This window comes from Oncorhynchus nerka, linkage group LG2 (assembly GCF_034236695.1).
Source record: "Oncorhynchus nerka isolate Pitt River linkage group LG2, Oner_Uvic_2.0, whole genome shotgun sequence".
Lineage (NCBI taxonomy): Eukaryota > Metazoa > Chordata > Actinopteri > Salmoniformes > Salmonidae > Oncorhynchus > Oncorhynchus nerka.
The window spans coordinates 98,110,073-98,129,731 of record NC_088397.1 but is presented as its reverse complement, the minus strand read 5'-3'; the positions used below and the strand labels follow the sequence as shown (position 1 = coordinate 98,129,731).

Below are 19,659 nucleotides of genomic sequence, written 5' to 3'. Positions count from 1 at the left end.
CAAGATGCAAGTACTAAAAACCTTTCTTGCGCACCCACTTATCCGCATATCCAATGAAACAAGTGCAATCGAAGAACATTTTTTTCTGGCGTCCATTGCGCCTATCGAACGCTTTCAAATCCGTGAGGGCGAGTGAACGATGGCTTCGTTAGGGAGGGGAAACGCGGAGAAAAAAAATGATACTAGAATCGGAACTCAAATCAAGACTAAATAGGCACCGAACCGAACTCAAAAAAACGGTTCGAATGGAACGTTCACAAAACGCCCCTTCTTCCTTATATGGGCTTTCATTCCATCCAGGTTCCTTTTTTCCCCCCATCTAAAGCCCCGCCTCTTGTAACTGACTGTCAATTCGCACCACTGTTGTTGCAGCCATTTTAATCTACACTTCAGTTGTAACTACACCGACTGATGCTTGCTTAGGACCGTAGGAAGGTAAGGTTTCATTTTTTTGTTTTCTTCTTTTGTTTGTTGATGTTTTGTATTTCTACGGTCGTTGTCGTGCTTCAACTAATGACATTTCCCTCAAAACATTTCAACTTCTCGTTGAACGCAGAGAAAGCGTAAGGAAACACCATAAATAGCATAGCAAACTGTGGCTGGCTAACTGGGGGAGAAGTGTGGTATAGTGGCCCGGTTGAAGACGCTAGCTAGCTTTGTGTGAAGTCGAATTTTACGTCGTATTACTGAGGTTTTATTTGAAAATAAATGTGATTTTCATTGTTTTTGAACTCAATGTAATCCCCTTTGTTTTCTTAATAAGATTATTTGGTCATATTTCAATTGAATCTACAACCACACTATTTAGCTTTGATATGGGACTTAACAAAAATGTTTATACCCACTCAAGAAAGGGGGGAAAAGGCACCTGACACGAGAAATTCAGAATAATACATTTTTGGGTGAAAAAAAAAATTTGAGAAAAAATTATTGGCTCTCTGAATTTGTTCCTCCCTACCACAAGGGGCGCTACCCGTGTTTGGGTCATTAATGTAACCTCACCCCATTCCGTACAAATGTGCGCAACCGCAACATTCAAACGAGGCTACAAAGAAAACGAATGGGACTGTAGTGACTGTGTTGACGTCAAAATCGGGGAGTGTGAACTAGGTTTCTATTCGTGCGTTGATCGACATGGTAATGGCTCTATAGTATTGGAGAAAAGCTGAAAAAACGGACCCTCCGTTACATCTTGACGTGTCATGTCGTAACGTACAGCACGCATAAAGCAACTATTTCTGTCTTACAATCTCTCTCCACCAGGTGTTGCACTTCTCTCATCCTTTAAAAAGGGGGGGGTCATTTTTTGTCGTCATCATTCTCAAAGCCGCTGTTTACCTTCTGAAGATCACTTTAGCCCCGCCCCTAAAAACCTGATTCAAATTCGACACAAACTTTCAAATAGGTATGTTATGACACATTATATAAACTCTTTATAGTGCTTTATTTACATTTGAGAGGTGATAAGGTGGACAGATCGCATGGGGGGAAAAAACGACATCTCTCCTTCTCAATATCACGCAATAGTTTTGCTTCCCCCACCCACCATTTTAAAAACAAAAGACCCGACGGGTCTCATTGCCTGCTTGAATTATGTAGAAACGGGCATCGTTTAGGTAAATAATTTGGAAAGGGGAGAAATTGTGCTTTACAATGGTATTGACATTACAGTTGATCTGGAAGAATTACGTTTTGGGGGCGCTAAAATAAGGGCAATTGTACGGACGTGAGTTTTCGTTAGTTGTAATATAGATTACTTGTTCTAAGAACAGTAGGCTAATGTGTTAGGTTTTAAATTAGGCTTGAAACATATGTAAAAACGCTACAAACTACACACACCACTAATGTTAGCTAACTCCGTTCCGTACACATTCAAACGAGGCTGCAATGAAAACTAATGGGACTGTTAGCAACTGTGTTGGCATCAAAAACCGGGGTGTCAACTACGTTTCTATTCAGCGTTAAGTGACATTTGAATGGACCAATAGTATTGGAGAAAAGTTGGGAGGGGGCGGGGCCCTCTGACGCTGTACGGTAAAGTGTGACGACGTAACGTACATCACGTGTCATTCTGTGCCGTTACAGAATTACCACCAGGCGCCATTTTTTTTTTTTTTTTTAAGGCAAGAAATGATCAATGGTGAGTGTGAAGTTAATTACTCGTGAGTTCATCAATAGTTAATTCATTCAATTGTTAATTTTCTTTGCGTCATCACTGCGAGCCATCACGACTCTCAAAAGCCGCGACAGCCGCAGTTAACTGAGAAATTTAGCGCCGCCCTAAAAACCCTTTTAAAGTTAGACACGAAACCTTCAAATAGGTATGTAATGAGACATTATATAAATTATTTAATATTAGTGTTTTATTTACATTTTAGAGGTGATAAGTTGGACAAATTGGGTGAAAAATCAGTTTCCCCACACAACATATATCCACCCCCCTTTCACTATCGCTCAAGTAGCTTTCGCTTCCCTGTCCGCCATTTTGAGAGAGAAAAAACAGCAGAGCTCCATTGCCCCGCCTTCAATCATGCAGAGACTGGCAGCCTGAAGGTCTCGTCATTGATTTTGCTGGAAAGGGAAGAAATTGTGCTTTACAATAGTATTCGTGATACAGTTGACCTTGAGGTATGGAACAGAGAGATGTGCAAAAGTTTGTTAGCTACACAAAATGGCTATCCTGGGTAGCTATAATGTGCAGCCCCACAAATTGTAACTCGACACAAGGATCACAACTTTATTAAGCTAATTGCATTCTTGCGTAAGTACATTTGGAATAAATTGGGCTTTACTTTCCATGGAAACTACCTAGTTATACTACAACATTTGTAATTCTCACTGTTCGACTGTCACGGGGCACGCCGACTGCATTTATTCATATAGCCCTTCGTACATCAGCTGATATCTCAAAGTGCTGTACAGAAACCCAGCCTAAAACCCCAAACAGCAAGCAATGCAGGTGTAGAAGCACGGTGGCTAGGAAAAACTCCCTAGAAAGGCCAAACCTAGGAAGAAACCTAGAGAGGAACCAGGCTATGTGGGGTGGCCAGTCCTCTTCTGGCTGTGCCGGGTGGAGATTATAACAGAACAAGGCCAAGATGTTCAAATGTTCATAGATGACCAGCATGGTCGACTAATAATAAGGCAGAACAGTTGAAACTGGAGCAGCAGCACGGCCAGGTGGACTGGGGACAGCAAGGAGTCATCATGTCAGGTAGTCCTGGGGCATGGTCCTAGGGCTCAGGTCCTCCGAGAGAGAGAAAGAAAGAGAGAAGGAGAGAATTAGAGAATGCACACTTAGATTCACACAGGACACCGAATAGGACAGGAGAAGTACTCCAGATATAACAAACTGACCCTAGCCCCCCGACACATAAACTACTGCAGCATAAATACTGGAGGCTGAGACAGGAGGGGTCAGGAGACACTGTGACCCCATCCGAGGACACCCCCGGACAGGGCCAAACAGGAAGGATATAACCCCACCCACTTTGTCAAAGCACAGCCCCCACACCACGAGAGGAATATCTTCAACCACCAACTTACCATCCTGAGACAAGGCTGAGTATAGCCCACAAAGATCTCCGCCACGGCACAACCCAAGGGGGGGAGGTGCCAACCCAGACAGGATGATCACATCAGTGACTCAACCCACTCAGGTGACTCACCCCTCCCAGGGACGGTATGAGAGAGCCCCAGTAAGCCAGTGACTCAGCTCCTGTAATAGGGTTAGAGGCAGAGAATCCCAGTGGAAAGAGGGGAACCGGCCAGGCAGAGACAGCAAAGGCGGTTCGTTGCTCCAGAGCCTTTCCGTTCACCTTCCCACTCCTGGGCCAGACTACACTCAATCATATGACCCACTGAAGAGATGAGTCTTCAGTAAAGTCTTAAAGGTTGAGACCGAGTTTGCGTCTCTGACATGGGTAGGCAGACCGTTCCATAAAAATGGAGCTCTACAGGAGAAAGCCCTGCCTCCAGCTGTTTGTTTAGAAATTCTAGGGACAATTAGGAGGCCTGCGTCTTGTGACCGTAGCGTACGTGTAGGTATGTACGGCAGGACCAAATCAGAGAGATAGGTAGGAGCAAGCCCATGTAATGCTTTGTAGGTTAGCAGTAAAACCTTGAAATCAGCCCTTGCTTTGACAGGAAGCCAGTGTAGGGAGGCTAGCACTGGAGTAATATGATGAACTTGTAACCTCACTGGCTAACGTTGGCTAGCTTGCTAGCTACTTCCAGACACAAATGAGAGAACAGCTCTCTGACCATTTTACTCGCCCTAGCTGAGCTGGTTAGGCTGTTTTTATGTTATCCAGAGTGTTGGTGACTGTGCTGCCGGCCTTTAATTTTAACTTTAATTTAATTACGCATTTTTTTGCCAACGTTTACCGTTTACCATATTCAACGGATGTTGAACGTTCATAAACTCATCCCCTTTTTCTGCGCTCTGACGAGAGGGCTCTGAAATCAGAGTAGATTTACCAGATACGTCTGTCGACAGTTGTTGCAGTGGCATCAAACATTCTATTGACCTGGTCACTTGCATAGTGGAGTCTTTTGTTTAGACATGTAGCTAGCAGCTAAACAATGAACCATAATACCAACTCGTGTTACTACTTTGCATGCATCTGTAGGTAGCTAACCAACCAGGTTCAATGTTAGCTAGCTGACATTAGGATTGAACTAGCAATGCAAATGGCTCTGAGTTACGAATAATATTACTACAGTCGTACACAGTCATACACGTAACATTAGCTAGCCAGCCAGCTAATGTTAGCTAGCTAACAGTACACTAACTTGAAATGAAAATGACTTTCTGACAGTTAGAAATATGTAATATCTGAAAATGTAGCTAACTAGACTCTTATACATGGATGAACGCTTCTCCCTCTGTCACGGATGCTGTGGTTGCCCTTAGTTTGAAGATGTTATCCGGAGACAGCTATTTTATATATATATGTTGTCTTTTCAAAGCAAAGAATTTTCTCCATCTCCTTAGCTTCACACTCTAGCTCTATTGATTTCAAAACTCGGTCCTCCAGAAAGTGGAGAGCAACACTTGTGCATTTCTACTACGTGATTTAGTTCAAAATAGCTACGTTCGAAAGGATTAACTTCACAGGGCCTCCTGAGTGGCGCAGTGGTCTAAGACACTGCATCGCAGTGCTAGCTGTGCCACTAGAGATCCTGGTTCGAGTCCAGGCTCTGCCACGACCGGGAGACCCATGGTGCGGCGCACAATTGGCCCGGCGCATGCACGCTGACGCGGTTGCCAGGTGTACAGTGTTTCCTCCGACACATTGAAGCAGCGGGCATTGTGTCTAGAAGCTTGGCTGGGTTGTGTTTCGGAAGACGCACTGCTCTCTGCCTTCGCTTCTCCCAAGTCCGTACAGGAGTTGCAGCGATGGGATTAACTACCAATTAGATACCACGAAATTGGGGAGGAAAAGGGATTTTTTTTAAATTACTGACCACATACCAGCTCATACGTAGACATGCCTATGTCGCGCATGACTACTTCACAGGAGCAGGATTGGTCTGCCAATCCGAACTCATCTGTCGGGCATGTCCAGCACATGAATTATCTCAGCCAATCATTGCTAGCGGGAAGGTTGCTCTTGCTTTTTCCAATGCTTAACCAACTAGGCTCATAATTGAACTATTGTATTCGTATTTACAGAGGGCATACACGTTTGTTATTAAGGCACATGAAAATTCACATGTTCCAGAAGGCATTTCTGCAACAACAAAAAAATGCATTTTGAAAAGCAATACAAAAAGTACGCTCAAATGGCGCTCCTGTGAAGTAGTCACGCGCGACATACGTATAGTTTCCTGAAACAAGTCACGTATGCCCTTGGCAAATATTTTTACACTTCCCAGTGTACCCTACAACAATATCCCAGTTTAATATGCTGCTTGAATGTGTCCGCACCCATATCAGCAAAAAAATACAATGTCAGAATTTTTGCTCAGAGAAAAAGCACATGGGTAGAAGGTGTTTTTACAGTCACAACCACCACTAGGCTACCTGGCAGTAGCGTTGTACTAGTAAACCGAGAGGTTGCAAGTTCAAATCCCTGAGCTGACGAGGTAAAAATCTGTCGTTCTGCCCCTGAACAAGGCAGTTAACCCACTGTTCCTAGGCCGTCATTGAAAATAAGAATTTGTTCTTAACCTCTCTGGTACAAGTGGGACACTAGCTTCCCACCTCGACAGCAGCCAGTGAAATTGCATGGCGCCAAATTCAAAACAACAGAAATCCCATAATTAAAATTCCTTCAGTATTATCCACCATTTTAAAGATACACTTCTTGTAAATCCAACCACAGTGTCCGATTTCAAAAAGGCTTTACTGCGAAAGCACACAACGATTGTTAGGTCAGTACCTAGTCACAGAAAAACACAGCCATTTTTTCCAGCCAAAGAGAGGAGTCACAAATGGAGAAAATTCATCACTAACCTTAGATCTTCATCAGATGGCACTCATAGGACTTCATGTTACATAATACATGTATGTTTTGTTCGATAAAGTTCATATTTATATCCCAAAATCTGTTTACATTGGCGCGTTATGGTCAGAAATGTCTCAAACAAACATCCGGTGAAAGTGCAGAGAGCCACATCAAATTACAGAAATACTCATCATAAACATTGATAAACGATACAAGTGTTAAGCATGGAATTATAGATAAACTTCTCATTAATGCAACCGCTGAGTCAGAATTCAAAAATGCTTTACGGTGAAAGCACACTTTGCGATTATGTTAGGTCAGCTCCTAGCCACAGAAACCCATACAGCCATTTGTGACACCTCTCTCAAGGAGAGGTGTCAGAAATAGCATTAAAATTAATCACTTATTTGATCTTCATCTGGTGGCACTCCTAGGTCTCCATGTTAGACAATAAATGTTTGTTTTGTTCGATAATGTCCCTCTTTATGATCAAAAACCTCCTTTTTGTTTGCGTGTTTTGTCCATCCAGTAATCGCGAATGCAGAAGGCGCGTGCACTAATTCCAGAGGAAAAGTTTTAAAGTACAATAAAAGTTAGTAGAAACATGCCAAACGATGTTTAAAATCAATCCTCTGGTTGTTTTTGTCATAAATAATCAATAATATTTCAACCGGACAAAAGCCTCGTCAATAGGAAAGGAGAAACAAGAAAGGCGCGTTCCCGATCAGACGCATGGCTGATGAATGGAAATTTCCACTGGCCACTGATTGAATGTGCTGTAACTCCCTTATTTTTCAGAGTAAAAGCCTGAAACAATGCCTAGAGATTGGTCACATGTTGAGGAAGCCATAGAGCTCATGAACTGGGTCCTAAGTCTTTGTATGGTGGATAGGCTTTCAATGAAAAAACAGCCTTTCAAAATAATAGTACTTCCTGGTTGGATTTTCCTCAAGTTTTCGCCTGCCATATCAGTTCTGTTATACTCAGACATTATTTTAACAGTTTTGGAAACTTTAGAGTGTTCTATCCAAATCTACTAATTATATGCATATCATGTCTTCTGGGCCTGAGTAGCAGGCAGTTTAATTTGGGCATGTTTTTTATAAGATAAGTTTAATGCTAGCTATCAACTTACCTTGGCTTACTGCATTCGCGTAACAGGCAGTCAGTCTCCTCGTGGAGTGCAACGAGAGGCAGGTTGTTATAGCGTTGGACTAGTTAACTGTAAGGTTGCTAGATTGGTTCCCCCGAGCTGATAAGGTGAAAATCTGTCGTTCTGCCCCTGAACAGGCAGTTAACCCACCGTTCCCAGGCCGTCATTGAAAATAAGAATTTGTTCTTAACTGACTTGCCTAGTTAAATAAAGGTGTAAATAAAAAAACATTGGCCAAATCGGTGTCCAAAAATACAGATTTCGGATTGTTATAACTTGAAATCGGCCCTAATCGGCCATTCCGATTAATCTGTCGTCCTCTACTCTCTATCAAAAATAACTGTTGAGCAACACGGCAGGTCTTCACCTAGCCAAATATATTGGATAATACGAGACTTCCTCATTTCTGAAAACACACTAATTGAAACAAATGTTATGGTAGCTTGCAAAAGAGTGTAAGTGGGGTTGCTAACTAACTGTAAATACATTTTAGTGCTAACTTGGCTGTGTGGTGAAACAATTCACTTATTTACAGTTAGTTAGCTACTGCACCACTCTTAACAAGCGAACATAATGCAGACACCAAAATTGAAGTCTCCGCTAATGTTTAGCCTAATTTTTTTTTACTTTTGTGATGTGACGTCTCCCCTTTCCAAGCTTATTGCCAAGACGTTTGTGCAGATGCAGTCCACGTTGCTGCAACGTATGCATCTGAATTTAGAGGTCTAAATCAGAGTCCCACCCCCATAGAATTGATCCCATTGGGGACCCTTACAGTCCGTTAAAAGAGTAACTAAGCATGCAATGTTTTTATTCTATTTTTTACGTTTGTCTTGTTTTATTTGTTGGAAACTGCTACTCTCTTCATTCTCTCAACAGGGTGAAGAGAAAGACTGACCTCAGGAGCTCTCAATGGTTTCACCTGAAGGCAGATGTCATGAATTACACAGAACCGGTTGTGGAGAAGGCCATCAACTCCTGGTCCAGAATAGCCTCAGCGGGACAGACTGTCCTTTTCGAGGCATTACAGATCCTCAACCCTATGTCGAAAGATCTTTCAGACACCGAGGAACTGGTATCCTTTCTGCAAGGACTTAAGGAAGAGGGCCATAAGCCCAAAGTGCTACGAAGCAAAGATGTGTACGGTTACAGGTCATGTACAGCGAAAACCCTCCCGGAAGACATGTGCTCTATGGACGTAGCCAGCAAGGGTCCAAGGCCAGGCAAGAAGAGGGGACGGAAGAGTAAGAAGAAAAAGAAGAAAAAGGAGTGTAACAATTACGCATCGTGGAGTAGTGCAAGTGCATCAGAATCTCACAAGAGATCTGTCTTTTCCAGACCTCCGATTCTGACTCTACATCCTGCCCAGCTGCAGCAGCAGTACCTGAAGCTAACGAACATTACAGGTTTAATGAGAGGTCACACTGCGAGAATGCAGATTCACTCTCAACCTCCAACACTTTCAGGAATACCGTTACTGCCGTCGCCGAACACGGGTAGAACACCTAAAGCTGCGGCCATGGTTGGTCAAAGGTACCATGCCTCCTGTCCGGAATGGAACAGAGCCCTTATCGGAGATTCTGCCCCCGTGATCTATCAGAACGGCCGAGGAGTTTACAACTACAAGACTGATGTGTCAAATCACAGACGGTCCTGGACGGATGACCAATCTCTGTGGATGATGAACCGTCAGGAGGAGTGTCGGCTGGACGAGAACAGTTTGAGGTGGAAGGTGATCAAAGTGGACGATTGCGTCACGGTTGAGGAACTGAGGAGAAGGCCCAGAGGATCTTGCAGGTGAACCTGTCCCCTGTGATACAAATACGGCCGCTGTATGAAACTCTAGCTGAATACCAGCGTGAACGATATCTCCAGTAACTCCTTGGTTTGGGCCTAGCTAGCCTAGGGTCCATTTTGCAACGAGGCTTAGCGAAGTCCAGAGGTCTGTCTTTACTGTTGAAGCCAGAGGGAAAAAAACACCAGGAAGGCGTCACCAGACTGACGATAGTAAAGGACATTCCTTGAGCAGTGACGGGGGGTGTTATGATGTCACGACTACCGCGTCAACAAGACTGAAGGGCCTAACGTCGATCAGAAGTTATACACGGTGCTGATTTTCAGACACTCAAGCATAGACATTGCTGGTCAGAATGTAAATTTGTATTTTTGTTTTGTTTTAACCAGCTTCTGTTTTGTACACTTCTGTTTTGTACACTTGAGGATGGACTGATAGACTTGGTAAGCAGTGTCACGGCACACTGTAGGATACATTTTTTTGGTTGCAAGAATTTTTTTAGGTACAGTCTACATGACAATTTTTAAAACAATTTTGGTCCCCTGAAATTGTTGTAAATGGGCAACCTTGTTTTTAGGGTTATTGTTTTACAGCTTGATTTTTTTTTAGGTTTTCCTGTGGTTGGCCTACTGAGCCATTATCCCTTTAATCTACTTTTGTGTTTCCTCTTTTAGGGAGTTTGAACTTTCGACAGCCTCAAAATGTTTGCTGAATGTAAGCACTTAAATTGTAACAATTCCATTTGCAGGGCAGAGTTAAAATGGCCTTATTCTTTTCAGTAAACCTAACCCTTTTTGTAGTGACGGATTTTTATTTTCTCTGAGTAAAGAATTTGAAACCACCCTATTCTTTTATTATAATTTTTTTTAACCTTGATTTTGCCAAACATTCCCAACGTCATCCGTTTTGAAAAAGCAAACCGATATTAACTTTGACTCTGTCGTAGATCGGGTGCAAACTGCCCATCGGTGCAAACTGCCCATCGGTGCTAACTGCCCATCGGTGCTAACTGGTAATCAGTGAAAATGCATAGTAAACTAAATCTGTCTGTTTTTGTGTAGAAGTTGCCACAGTGTTTTGTGATCTTTCATTAGTTCAGTTGACTGGTTTCTGATGCGCTTCTTCAACGTTGTATTGTAGTGGCACAGTCAATCAAAGGTACTTCACAGGGACTGTTATCGGCTACGTCCCAAACAGCACCATATTCCCTTTACACTAGTATAGGGAATAGGGTCCAATTTGAGACCTGCCCTTCATGTTGGTTTAACCTCTCTTACTGTTTTTTTTTTGTGTGCCAAACATGTCGTTGGTGCTCTCTGTTAGGCCACATGATACGATTCACTGTTCTGATTGGATAGCTGCCTCTTCATCCCGCCTCAACTCTGGATTTAATTGGTGCATTGTTTTTTGTTGCCAATTTCACCATCCCAGAAGTTACAAAAATTTTAGGCCAAAACTACAGTTTAATTTTAATTAAGGAACTGGTTAAGTTGAAGGATTTTTGTCAGGTTTATTGTAAGGGAAAGTGAAGAGTTTTCTTTTGTTCAAATTGCTTGAATCGTCATGTTGTAGCCCAAAATCAGGGCCTTTTTTAAATTGATAATTTGTTGCCATATGCTGAAAATACCATACATATTACTGAATGGTTGTGTTCAAGCCAGGGACCAACCAGTCATTGTGATTGCCGAAGGGGAAGTTAATAAGAGCAGATTGGTATGACTGTAACATGTCTTTTCACCCCTTATTATTCATCTTGATTTCATTGTACCGGTATGAAATAAAATCACGAGGTGAGCACGGCTGTCTCTTTATAAAGCCTAGTTTATGCAACGCAAAAACGCAATTAGTTACTTAAAATGGCATTACCTGAGTTTGCCGAAGGACCCAGAATGGCCATTTTGCGTAAGGTATACATTAGGATAAAGTCCCCTGGTCACATGATAGTGATCAATTTATGCAGGTTCTCTACTAACTATTTATTTTGTATCCTAACAGATGTGTCCATTTCTTGCAGTTTGTTGATTTTTTTTTGAGTATTATTGGATAATTTTCAGAAATGGTTTTAATAAAATATCTTAAAGGACTAATTTAATTTTCCGGGAGGTTTTTGAATGAGAGATACCCACGGATGTGGCGTAGTCTGGACACCAATATTTGACTTGAAGCTTATTCAGATTGACGAATATTGGCCAATGGGGCATCGGGACAGAATGGAAATGTACATAAACATCTCAATATATACATTAGCAAATGGAATATTCCGGTCCAAGAGAAGGTTTAGGTGACGTTCTTGCTTCGTAGCTTAAATGAAATGGAATATTCCGGTCCAAGAGAAGGTTTCGGTGACGTTCTTGCTCCGTAGCTTAAATGAAATGGAATATTCCGGTCCAAGAGAAGGTTTAGGTGACGTTCTTGCTCCGTAGCTTAAATGAAATGGAATATTCCGGTCCAAGAGAAGGTTTAGGTGACGTTCTTGCTCCGTAGCTTAAATGAAATGGAATATTCCGGTCCAAGAGAAGGTTTAGGTGACGTTCTTGCTCCGTAGCTTAAATGAAATGGAATATTCCGGTCCAAGAGAAGGTTTAGGTGACGTTCTTGCTCCGTAGCTTAAATGAAATGGAATATTCCGGTCCAAGAGAAGGTTTAGGTGACGTTCTTGCTCCGTAGCTTAAATGAAATGGAATAAGGTTTAGGTGACGTTCTTGCTCCGTAGCTTAAATGTACTGTAAATATCACGGTAGTCAGTAAGCACTTTTCATGCATCTACCATATTACACTCTTGAAGAAAATTGCATCAGTTCACAATGCAGACATTTTTAAATGGTTTATTTTTTCCATCTATACATTAAGTTAGCTTAAGTGGCACACCAGCTAGATGGTTAATGTTAGCTAATAACATTTTCTTCAAGTAACTTCAGCATAACAAAAATGTACTTTAACCCCTTATACAAAAATAGTAATGTTATCATGCAGTTATGTTATACAGAGCTAGGTTAGCAAGATAAACAAAATATCTACATCCGAACTTACTAGCTAGTTTGCTGATGTTAGCCAACATTAGCCCGTAGCTTGATTTGCATTTCGGGCCTACCTTAGAGCAAACCATGCCTCATTGTATCAATATCCTGCAAATCATTACATGGGGGGGGATCTAATTGCAACAAAACGCTATGTTCTGAGATTCCCTTAAAGCTACAATGTCAATTTCAGGTAAAACTCAAAACAAGTCTCCTAATGTAAGGAAAATGCCTAGACATTTCAGTTGTTTCAAAAACAGTGCTCTGTTATTACGGCTCAACGAGACAATTGTTTACACTGCCCTGCTTGGAAGGGCGGCAAGTGTCGCGGGCAAAACCTCCCAGAGGTAGCGATCGAGACGTGACAAGTTTACATTACAGTAAAAGGTCAAGCTGAGAGTATTTTCTTAACCGGCAATCTTTCTCTTCGTGAGAAGTGGCTATTTCAGACTATACATTTGAGTTAAATATCAAATAATTATAATCACTGAACTGTGTTTATTTAGTTAGCCCAGTACAATGGAACCAATGAACTAGGCTTTGTCCCAAAACTAAATCCACCGTGCCTTCTGTGTTTTGATCTAGGTCTAACCAAGCCTAACTGGACCCTGGCAGGCTGGAGCTATAGGCTGTTAAGGCCTTGGGGGCAAATGGTGGAAATTGGCAGTGTTTACTGAGAGGGAACTGCCAAGGATATGCTTGGTTACAGGCCATCCTCCATTTTCTCATTTAGCAGTGGTGTGTGACCCAAACTGGTACCCTATTCCCTATGTAGTGCCCTACTTTAGACCGGGCACCTATTCCCTAGGTAGTGCCCTACTTTAGACCGGGACCCTATTCCCTAGGTAGTGCTCTACTTTAGACCAGGGCCCTATTCCCTAGGTAGTGCCCTACTTTAGACAGGTCCCCTATTCCCTAGGAAGTGCCCTACTTTAGACCGGGGCCCTATTCCCTAGGAAGTGCCCTACTTTAGACCGGGGCCCTATTCCCTAGGTAGTGCACTACTTTAGACCGGGACCCTATTCCTTACGTAGTGCCCTACTTTAGACCGGGGCCCTATTCCCTAGGTAGTGCACTACTTTAGGCCGGGGCCCTATTCCCTAGGTAGTGCCCTACTTTAGGCCGGAGCCCTATCATGTTTAATGTGGCTACTGTAGGCCTATGGGTTTAAATTCTCACTAAAATCCTGTAGCTGAAGTCCAATGTTGATATCTAGTGTAGCCTGACCTTTACAGTGACTTGCTGACTGGAGCACTTGTTTTGACATTAAAGACCCTTTTTATAGCTGACTGTCCTGGTTTTGCCTTTAACGTCCTATTGGGTTATTTTCATCAAACAAGATGGTGGATTTCATGGGTCTAATAATTGTCTTTGGTTTCTTGGTGTATCTTGTTTGTTAGGCAGGCCGGAGAGCAGAGAGATCGTCTTTGGTCTATTGGTTTATCTTGTTCGTTAGGCAGGCCGGAGAGCAGAGAGATCGTCTTTGGTCTATTGGTTTATCTTGTTCGTTAGGCAGGCCGGAGAGCAGAGAGCTAGTCTTTGGTCTATTGGTTTATCTTGTCGTTAGGCAGGCCCGGAGAGCAGAGAGATCGTCTTTGGTCTATTGGTTTATATTGTTCGTTAGGCAGACCGGAGAGCAGAGAGATCGTCTTTGGTCTATTGGTGTATCTTGTTCGTTAGGCAGGCCGGAGAGCAGAGAGATCGTCTTTGGTCTATTGGTTTATCTTGTTCGTTAGGCAGACCGGAGAGCAGAGAGATCGTCTTTGGTCTATTGGTTTATCTTGTCGTTAGGCAGGCCGGAGAGCAGAGAGATCGTCTTTGGTCTATTGGTTTATCTTGTTTGTTAGGCAGACCGGAGAGCAGAGAGATTGGTTTATCTTGTCGTTAGGCAGGCCGGAGAGCAGAGAGATCGTCTTTGGTCTATTGGTTTATCTTGTCGTTAGGCAGGCCCGGAGAGCAGAGAGATCGTCTTTGGTCTATTGGTTTATCTTGTCGTGAGGCAGGCCGGAGAGATCGTCTTTGGTCTATTGGTTTATCTTGTCGTTAGGCAGGCCGGAGAGCAGAGAGATCGTCTTTGGTCTATCTTGTCGTTAGGCAGGCCGGAGAGCAGAGAGATCGTCTTTGGTCTATTGGTTTATCTTGTCGTTAGGCAGACCGGAGAGCAGAGAGATCGTCTTTGGTCTATTGGTTTATCTTGTCGTGAGGCAGGCCGGAGAGCAGAGAGATCTTTGGGTTTATATTGTCGTTAGGCAGGCAGGCCGGAGAGCAGAGAGAGATCGCCCGGAGAGCAGAGAGATCGTCTTTGGTCTATTGGTTTATCTTGTTCGTTAGGCAGACCGGAGAGCAGAGAGATCGTCTTTGGTCTATTGGTTTATATTGTTCGTTAGGCAGGCCCGGAGAGCAGAGAGATCGTCTTTGGTCTATTGGTTTATCTTGTTCGTTAGGCAGACCGGAGAGCAGAGAGATCGTCTTTGGTCTATTGGTTTATCTTGTTCGTTAGGCAGGCCGAAGAGCAGAGAGACCGCGTTATTTGGTCAGTTTAAAATCACTAATAATCCAAGCAGATTTTGGGGAGATATTTCAGTCACATTTCTTTGTCCTGTTTGCTAGATGCTTTTGCCAGTATTTTGCTGCAATGCCCACAAGGCTTTTATTTTTAACATTTAAATATCTGATTATGCCAAAAATATCTGTCTTTTGGTTTACAATTTCAATGGTAATTATTATTTTTCTTCAACCCAGCAGTCAGTCGACAAAAGATGGTACATTTTTAATCCATTCTTATTTAACCATTGTCATGCTGCTCCCGCCCAACACTGCAGCTCGCCTCCCTCTCTTCTTTTTCTTCCCTCTGTTCTGTGGGGGATGGGTGTGCTGCTTTGTGGAAGTGGAGGGGGGTTGTGCTCTGAGGAGGTTGGATGTGCTCTGAGGTTGGAGGCTGTAAAAGGGAAGTTGAGAAAAATATATGTACTAACTGAACTCAGAGGGTGAACAAGAAACAGCTAGCCTGATCTAGATTTGTTTGTGCTTTTACCTACGCTATTATCATGAGATCAGAAGCAAACTGACACCCAGGCTAAGAAACCAATCCCCCCCCCCCCCCCACCCCTAAAATAGTCTAGTGAGCATAACTTTTCAACAAAAAAATACGTATTAAAAAAATGTAAGAATCTTTTTCCTCATAGGATCCCGTGTGGCTCAGTTGGTAAAGCATGGCGCTTGCAATGGGTTGTGAGAGAGAGAAAAAATCATAAATGTAGGCGCTCACTACTGGAAGTCGCTGAGAATGAGAGCGTCTTGCTAATCGGTTGGTGCTCTGAGGTTGGAGGCTGTCAAAGGTAAGCCGAGGTGACATTCTAAATATAGTTATTCCACCCAATTCATAAAGTAAACAGGAAACGTTTCCCAATAGCCAATTTTTAGGCCTAGTGTAATGGGTCCTATAGAGGTAACAGTCCAACTGGCTGAGTCCCAGTACCGTACTTGAGTCCTGTATGTTTTTGGAAGAACGTTACTTTTTCGGGAAATCCTGTATACTTGAAATGCCCGGATGTCTCACTCATTTGGTCTTTTCTAGCAGAATTCGCTGTATTGAGCGAGATTTAAAAACTTTTAAAATGTCCACACCCATGTGTGTGTTTGACTGCAGCTGATAATGAATGAATGGCAGGGAACAAGCACAACTGCACATTTGATGACACCTTGATATTTGTTCATTGCTACATCCAGTTTTTACTAAATGTTGTACATTTTAGTGTGTAGTTTTAAGTAGGTAGTAGACGAGACAGATTTTTTGACACGGACACTCTTTCCTAAGGCCCAGTATGAACACAGGATATACAATGCAATTCACTCAAATTGTCATACAACGGCCTGATACAATGGAGAGTTTTGGGCTCCATTCTGTATCGGTGGAAGTTCATCCAGGCCTGTAGCCTTTTGGGGGCCCTAAGTGAGATTTGGTTGGGGGGGGGGACCTCCACCTCAAGGTGGAACTTGTCAGTGGTGAAAACACATTTCTCGAATTTCATTTCCTGTAATTGTACACATGTTACCATGTGGTGGAAAGATTTTAACTTTTTAAAGCTAATCTTCTGCAATTCTACACATTTTGTAATGACATGCAATATATTAAAAATATCTGAGTGAGAATGACTAGTAAAAATCGATGCGTGTCCATCTGAAGGTCAGGGCCTCTGCCTAGACAGTATTCGGCCATGACTACCACAAGTTTAGAATCGCTGGCTAGACTAACTACCAATCTAAACATTGTTGGCTAACTGAGTGACTGACTTAAGAGACGTTGCTGATGCACAACCAAATTTAGAATTTGCACCTGGTGTACTTTACTATTCTAACTCTCAAGCAGTAAGAGCGTCTGCTAAATGACTTAAATGTAAATGCAGTAAGTTGAGACGCCGAATGAGATCATAAATATTTATGCTCGGCAACTGGTGCTGATTTACAGCACTATAGCAAAATTAAAGGTCATTTACGATGCAAAGTTTACCGTGAATGAAGTCTCCACGAATAATAAATTTTAAAAAATTACATCGCACTATTCTGAATTTCCACGCTCCAGATTGGCTAGAGCCCTTTTGTGTTGACAGCCAATTGTGTGATATCATTAACTTGTTTGAGCTGAGAAAAAAAACAACTATTGTAGAAGATGACTAATCTGGTCATTTAACATTTCTAGAAGAACATATTATTGGGTGGAGATGAAGTCAGACATTTTTAAAGTAACTTCTATGAAAAAAAATATTGTTATAGTATCAGAACTACACCATCTAATAATGACCTATATTCTGTACAAGGGAATAGAATAGATATTTGAATATACAGTGTCATACAAAACATGGCATTGCAACAGTTAACATCAGTGTTTCTATGGATGGTTGGGCCACAACCAATCAGGGCTCATTATAGAGCGCAAGCACACTGGACAGACCACAATGGGCCTTAAAAAAAACACGTTTCCCCTGATGTTTGCAGAGGTCACATTCACAGTAAACTTTGCGCATGTCGCAGATGCATTAAAGGTAATTACCAATTGACCCGACATCTGCAGCGCTTTACCAGTAATGCCATCACCGCAAACGTTGCTTTTTAAAAGACGCATGGTCAGGCAGTACTCTACATATTGAATCCCAGCCATTGTGTTTGGAAAGTAGTTGAGCTGGTTCTGCTGCTGCCAGTTCAACCTCTGGTTCTGGTGAGTCCGAGAGAAAGAGAATGGGCAACTAGAGAATCTAGAAGACAAGAAATCTATAGATATTTTAGTATCAAAAGACCAAAAAAATACCTAATTTTCCAATTGGTAATTTCTGAACAATATTATAATATATAAATACAGGACCAGTCAACAGTTTGGACACACCTTCTCATTCAAGGGTTTTTCTTTATTTGTACTATTTTCTACATTGTAGAATATTAGTGAAGACATCACAACTATGAAATAACTCATGTAGTAACCAAAGAAGTGTTAAACAAATCTAAATATATTTGAGATTCTTCAATGTAGCCAACCTTTGCCTTGATGACCTCTTGGCATTCTCTCAACCAGCTTCATGAGGTAGTCACCTGGAATGCATTTTCAATTAACAGGTGTGCCTCGTTAATTTGTCATTTCATTCCTTAATGCATTTGAGCCAGTTGTGACAAAGTATATATATTTTTTAAAGAGGGTGGATCAGCTTTTTTGTTGCTTCCATCAATGTCTGCATCACTTCTATTCCACCATATTTATTTTGTGTAAAAAAATAATTATATATATATAATTAATAAAATCTTTAATATAAGATTAATTGAAAAGTGAAAGACTAAAGTTACATGGTATGCTTTAGTGAATTTCAGAATGTCTGGAATAGAAAACACAGAAATAAAACAATTCAATAAACATTTGGAGCCAGTCATCCCTATGCAGTCGTTAACTTCCTATAGAAGGTGGCAAAGGCTGAGGATATATATATATATATACTGCCCAAAAAAATAAAGGGAACACGAAAACAACACAATGTAACTCGAAGTCAATCACACTTCTGTGTAATCAAACTGTCCACTGATTGACAATAAATGTCACATGTGTGGTTGCAGGTATGACACATAGATATATGGAATAGTTGAACACTAAAAACAGACTACATGAAGGAAAGGTGACATAGCTGCCAGGATAGCTGAACATACCAAGGCCAGAGGGATATAACAAAGGAGGGGGTCAGTCAAATGACTAACTGATGACCAATAGACATAGTTTGCATATTTTTAGGACGTAGAGATGCAGAAGGAATGACAGAGAAGACACATAGTCTGTTGCTCTGAGGTAAAGACACACATGCAGAGGGACACAGAGTTAATTACAGAGCCAAAGCATAGGGTTGTAAAATAAGAGGAATGTATAGTATTTTTAGTATAGCTGGACACGCTAGAAACTGAGGAGACACATAGTCTGCTGATCTTAGATAATTCACAAACAAAAGAATGCATTTAGTTAAGTGCAGGAACAAAGCAAAGGTCTTGTCATCATTTATAATCTGACGGAAAGCAGGTATGAGCATTATTGAGCTGAACAAGCACGATGCACGGATTGGAATGTAAACTTATTTGACATGTGGGATGGGCTCATATACAATGTGGATAAATACTGGTGCGAGGGCTCTGGAAAAGTGTGTGTTCCGCGGATCACTCCGGCTTATGATACGGGTGTATTAAAAGTCTATATTGATTTTCACAAAGTTCCTGGTCGTGTGGTATTTGAACTGATTGGCCACTACACATGCTGTTGTGAAAACGGAATAGATAACAGGTGGACATTATAGGCAATTAGCAAGACACGCCCAATAAAGGAGTGGTTCTGCAGGTGGTGACCACAGACCACTTCTCTGTTCCTATGCTTCCTGGCTGATGTTTTGGTCACTTTTGAATACTGGCGGTGCTTTCACTCTAGTGGTAGCATGAGACGAAGCCAACAACTCACACAAGTGGCTCAGGTAGTGCAGCTCATCCAGGATGGGAGATCAATGCGAGCTGTGGTAAGAAGGTTTGCTCTGTCTGTCAGCGTAGTGTCCAGAGCATGGAGGCGCTACCAGGAGACAGGCCAGTACATCAGGAGATGTGGAGGAGGCCGTATGAGGGCAACAACCCAGCAGCAGGACCGCTACCTCCGCCTTTGTGCAAGGAGGAGGAGCACTGCCAGAGCCCTGCAAAATGACCTCCAGCAGGCCACAAATGTCAAATCAAAAT

The 19,659-nt window shown here is 42.2% G+C and overlaps 1 protein-coding gene across 1 annotated transcript; it reads left to right on the top strand.

The window, feature by feature from the left end:
• The first annotated feature begins 333 nt into the window (after positions 1 to 333).
• On the top strand, positions 334 to 9,638 carry LOC115125378 (uncharacterized). The gene is made up of 2 exons (XM_029654888.2): positions 334 to 435; positions 8,485 to 9,638. The coding sequence occupies exon 2, from the start codon at positions 8,543 to 8,545 to the stop codon at positions 9,404 to 9,406; it is 864 nt and encodes a 287-aa protein (XP_029510748.2). The 5' UTR covers positions 334 to 435; positions 8,485 to 8,542; the 3' UTR covers positions 9,407 to 9,638.
• Positions 9,639 to 19,659: the final 10,021 nt, after the last annotated feature.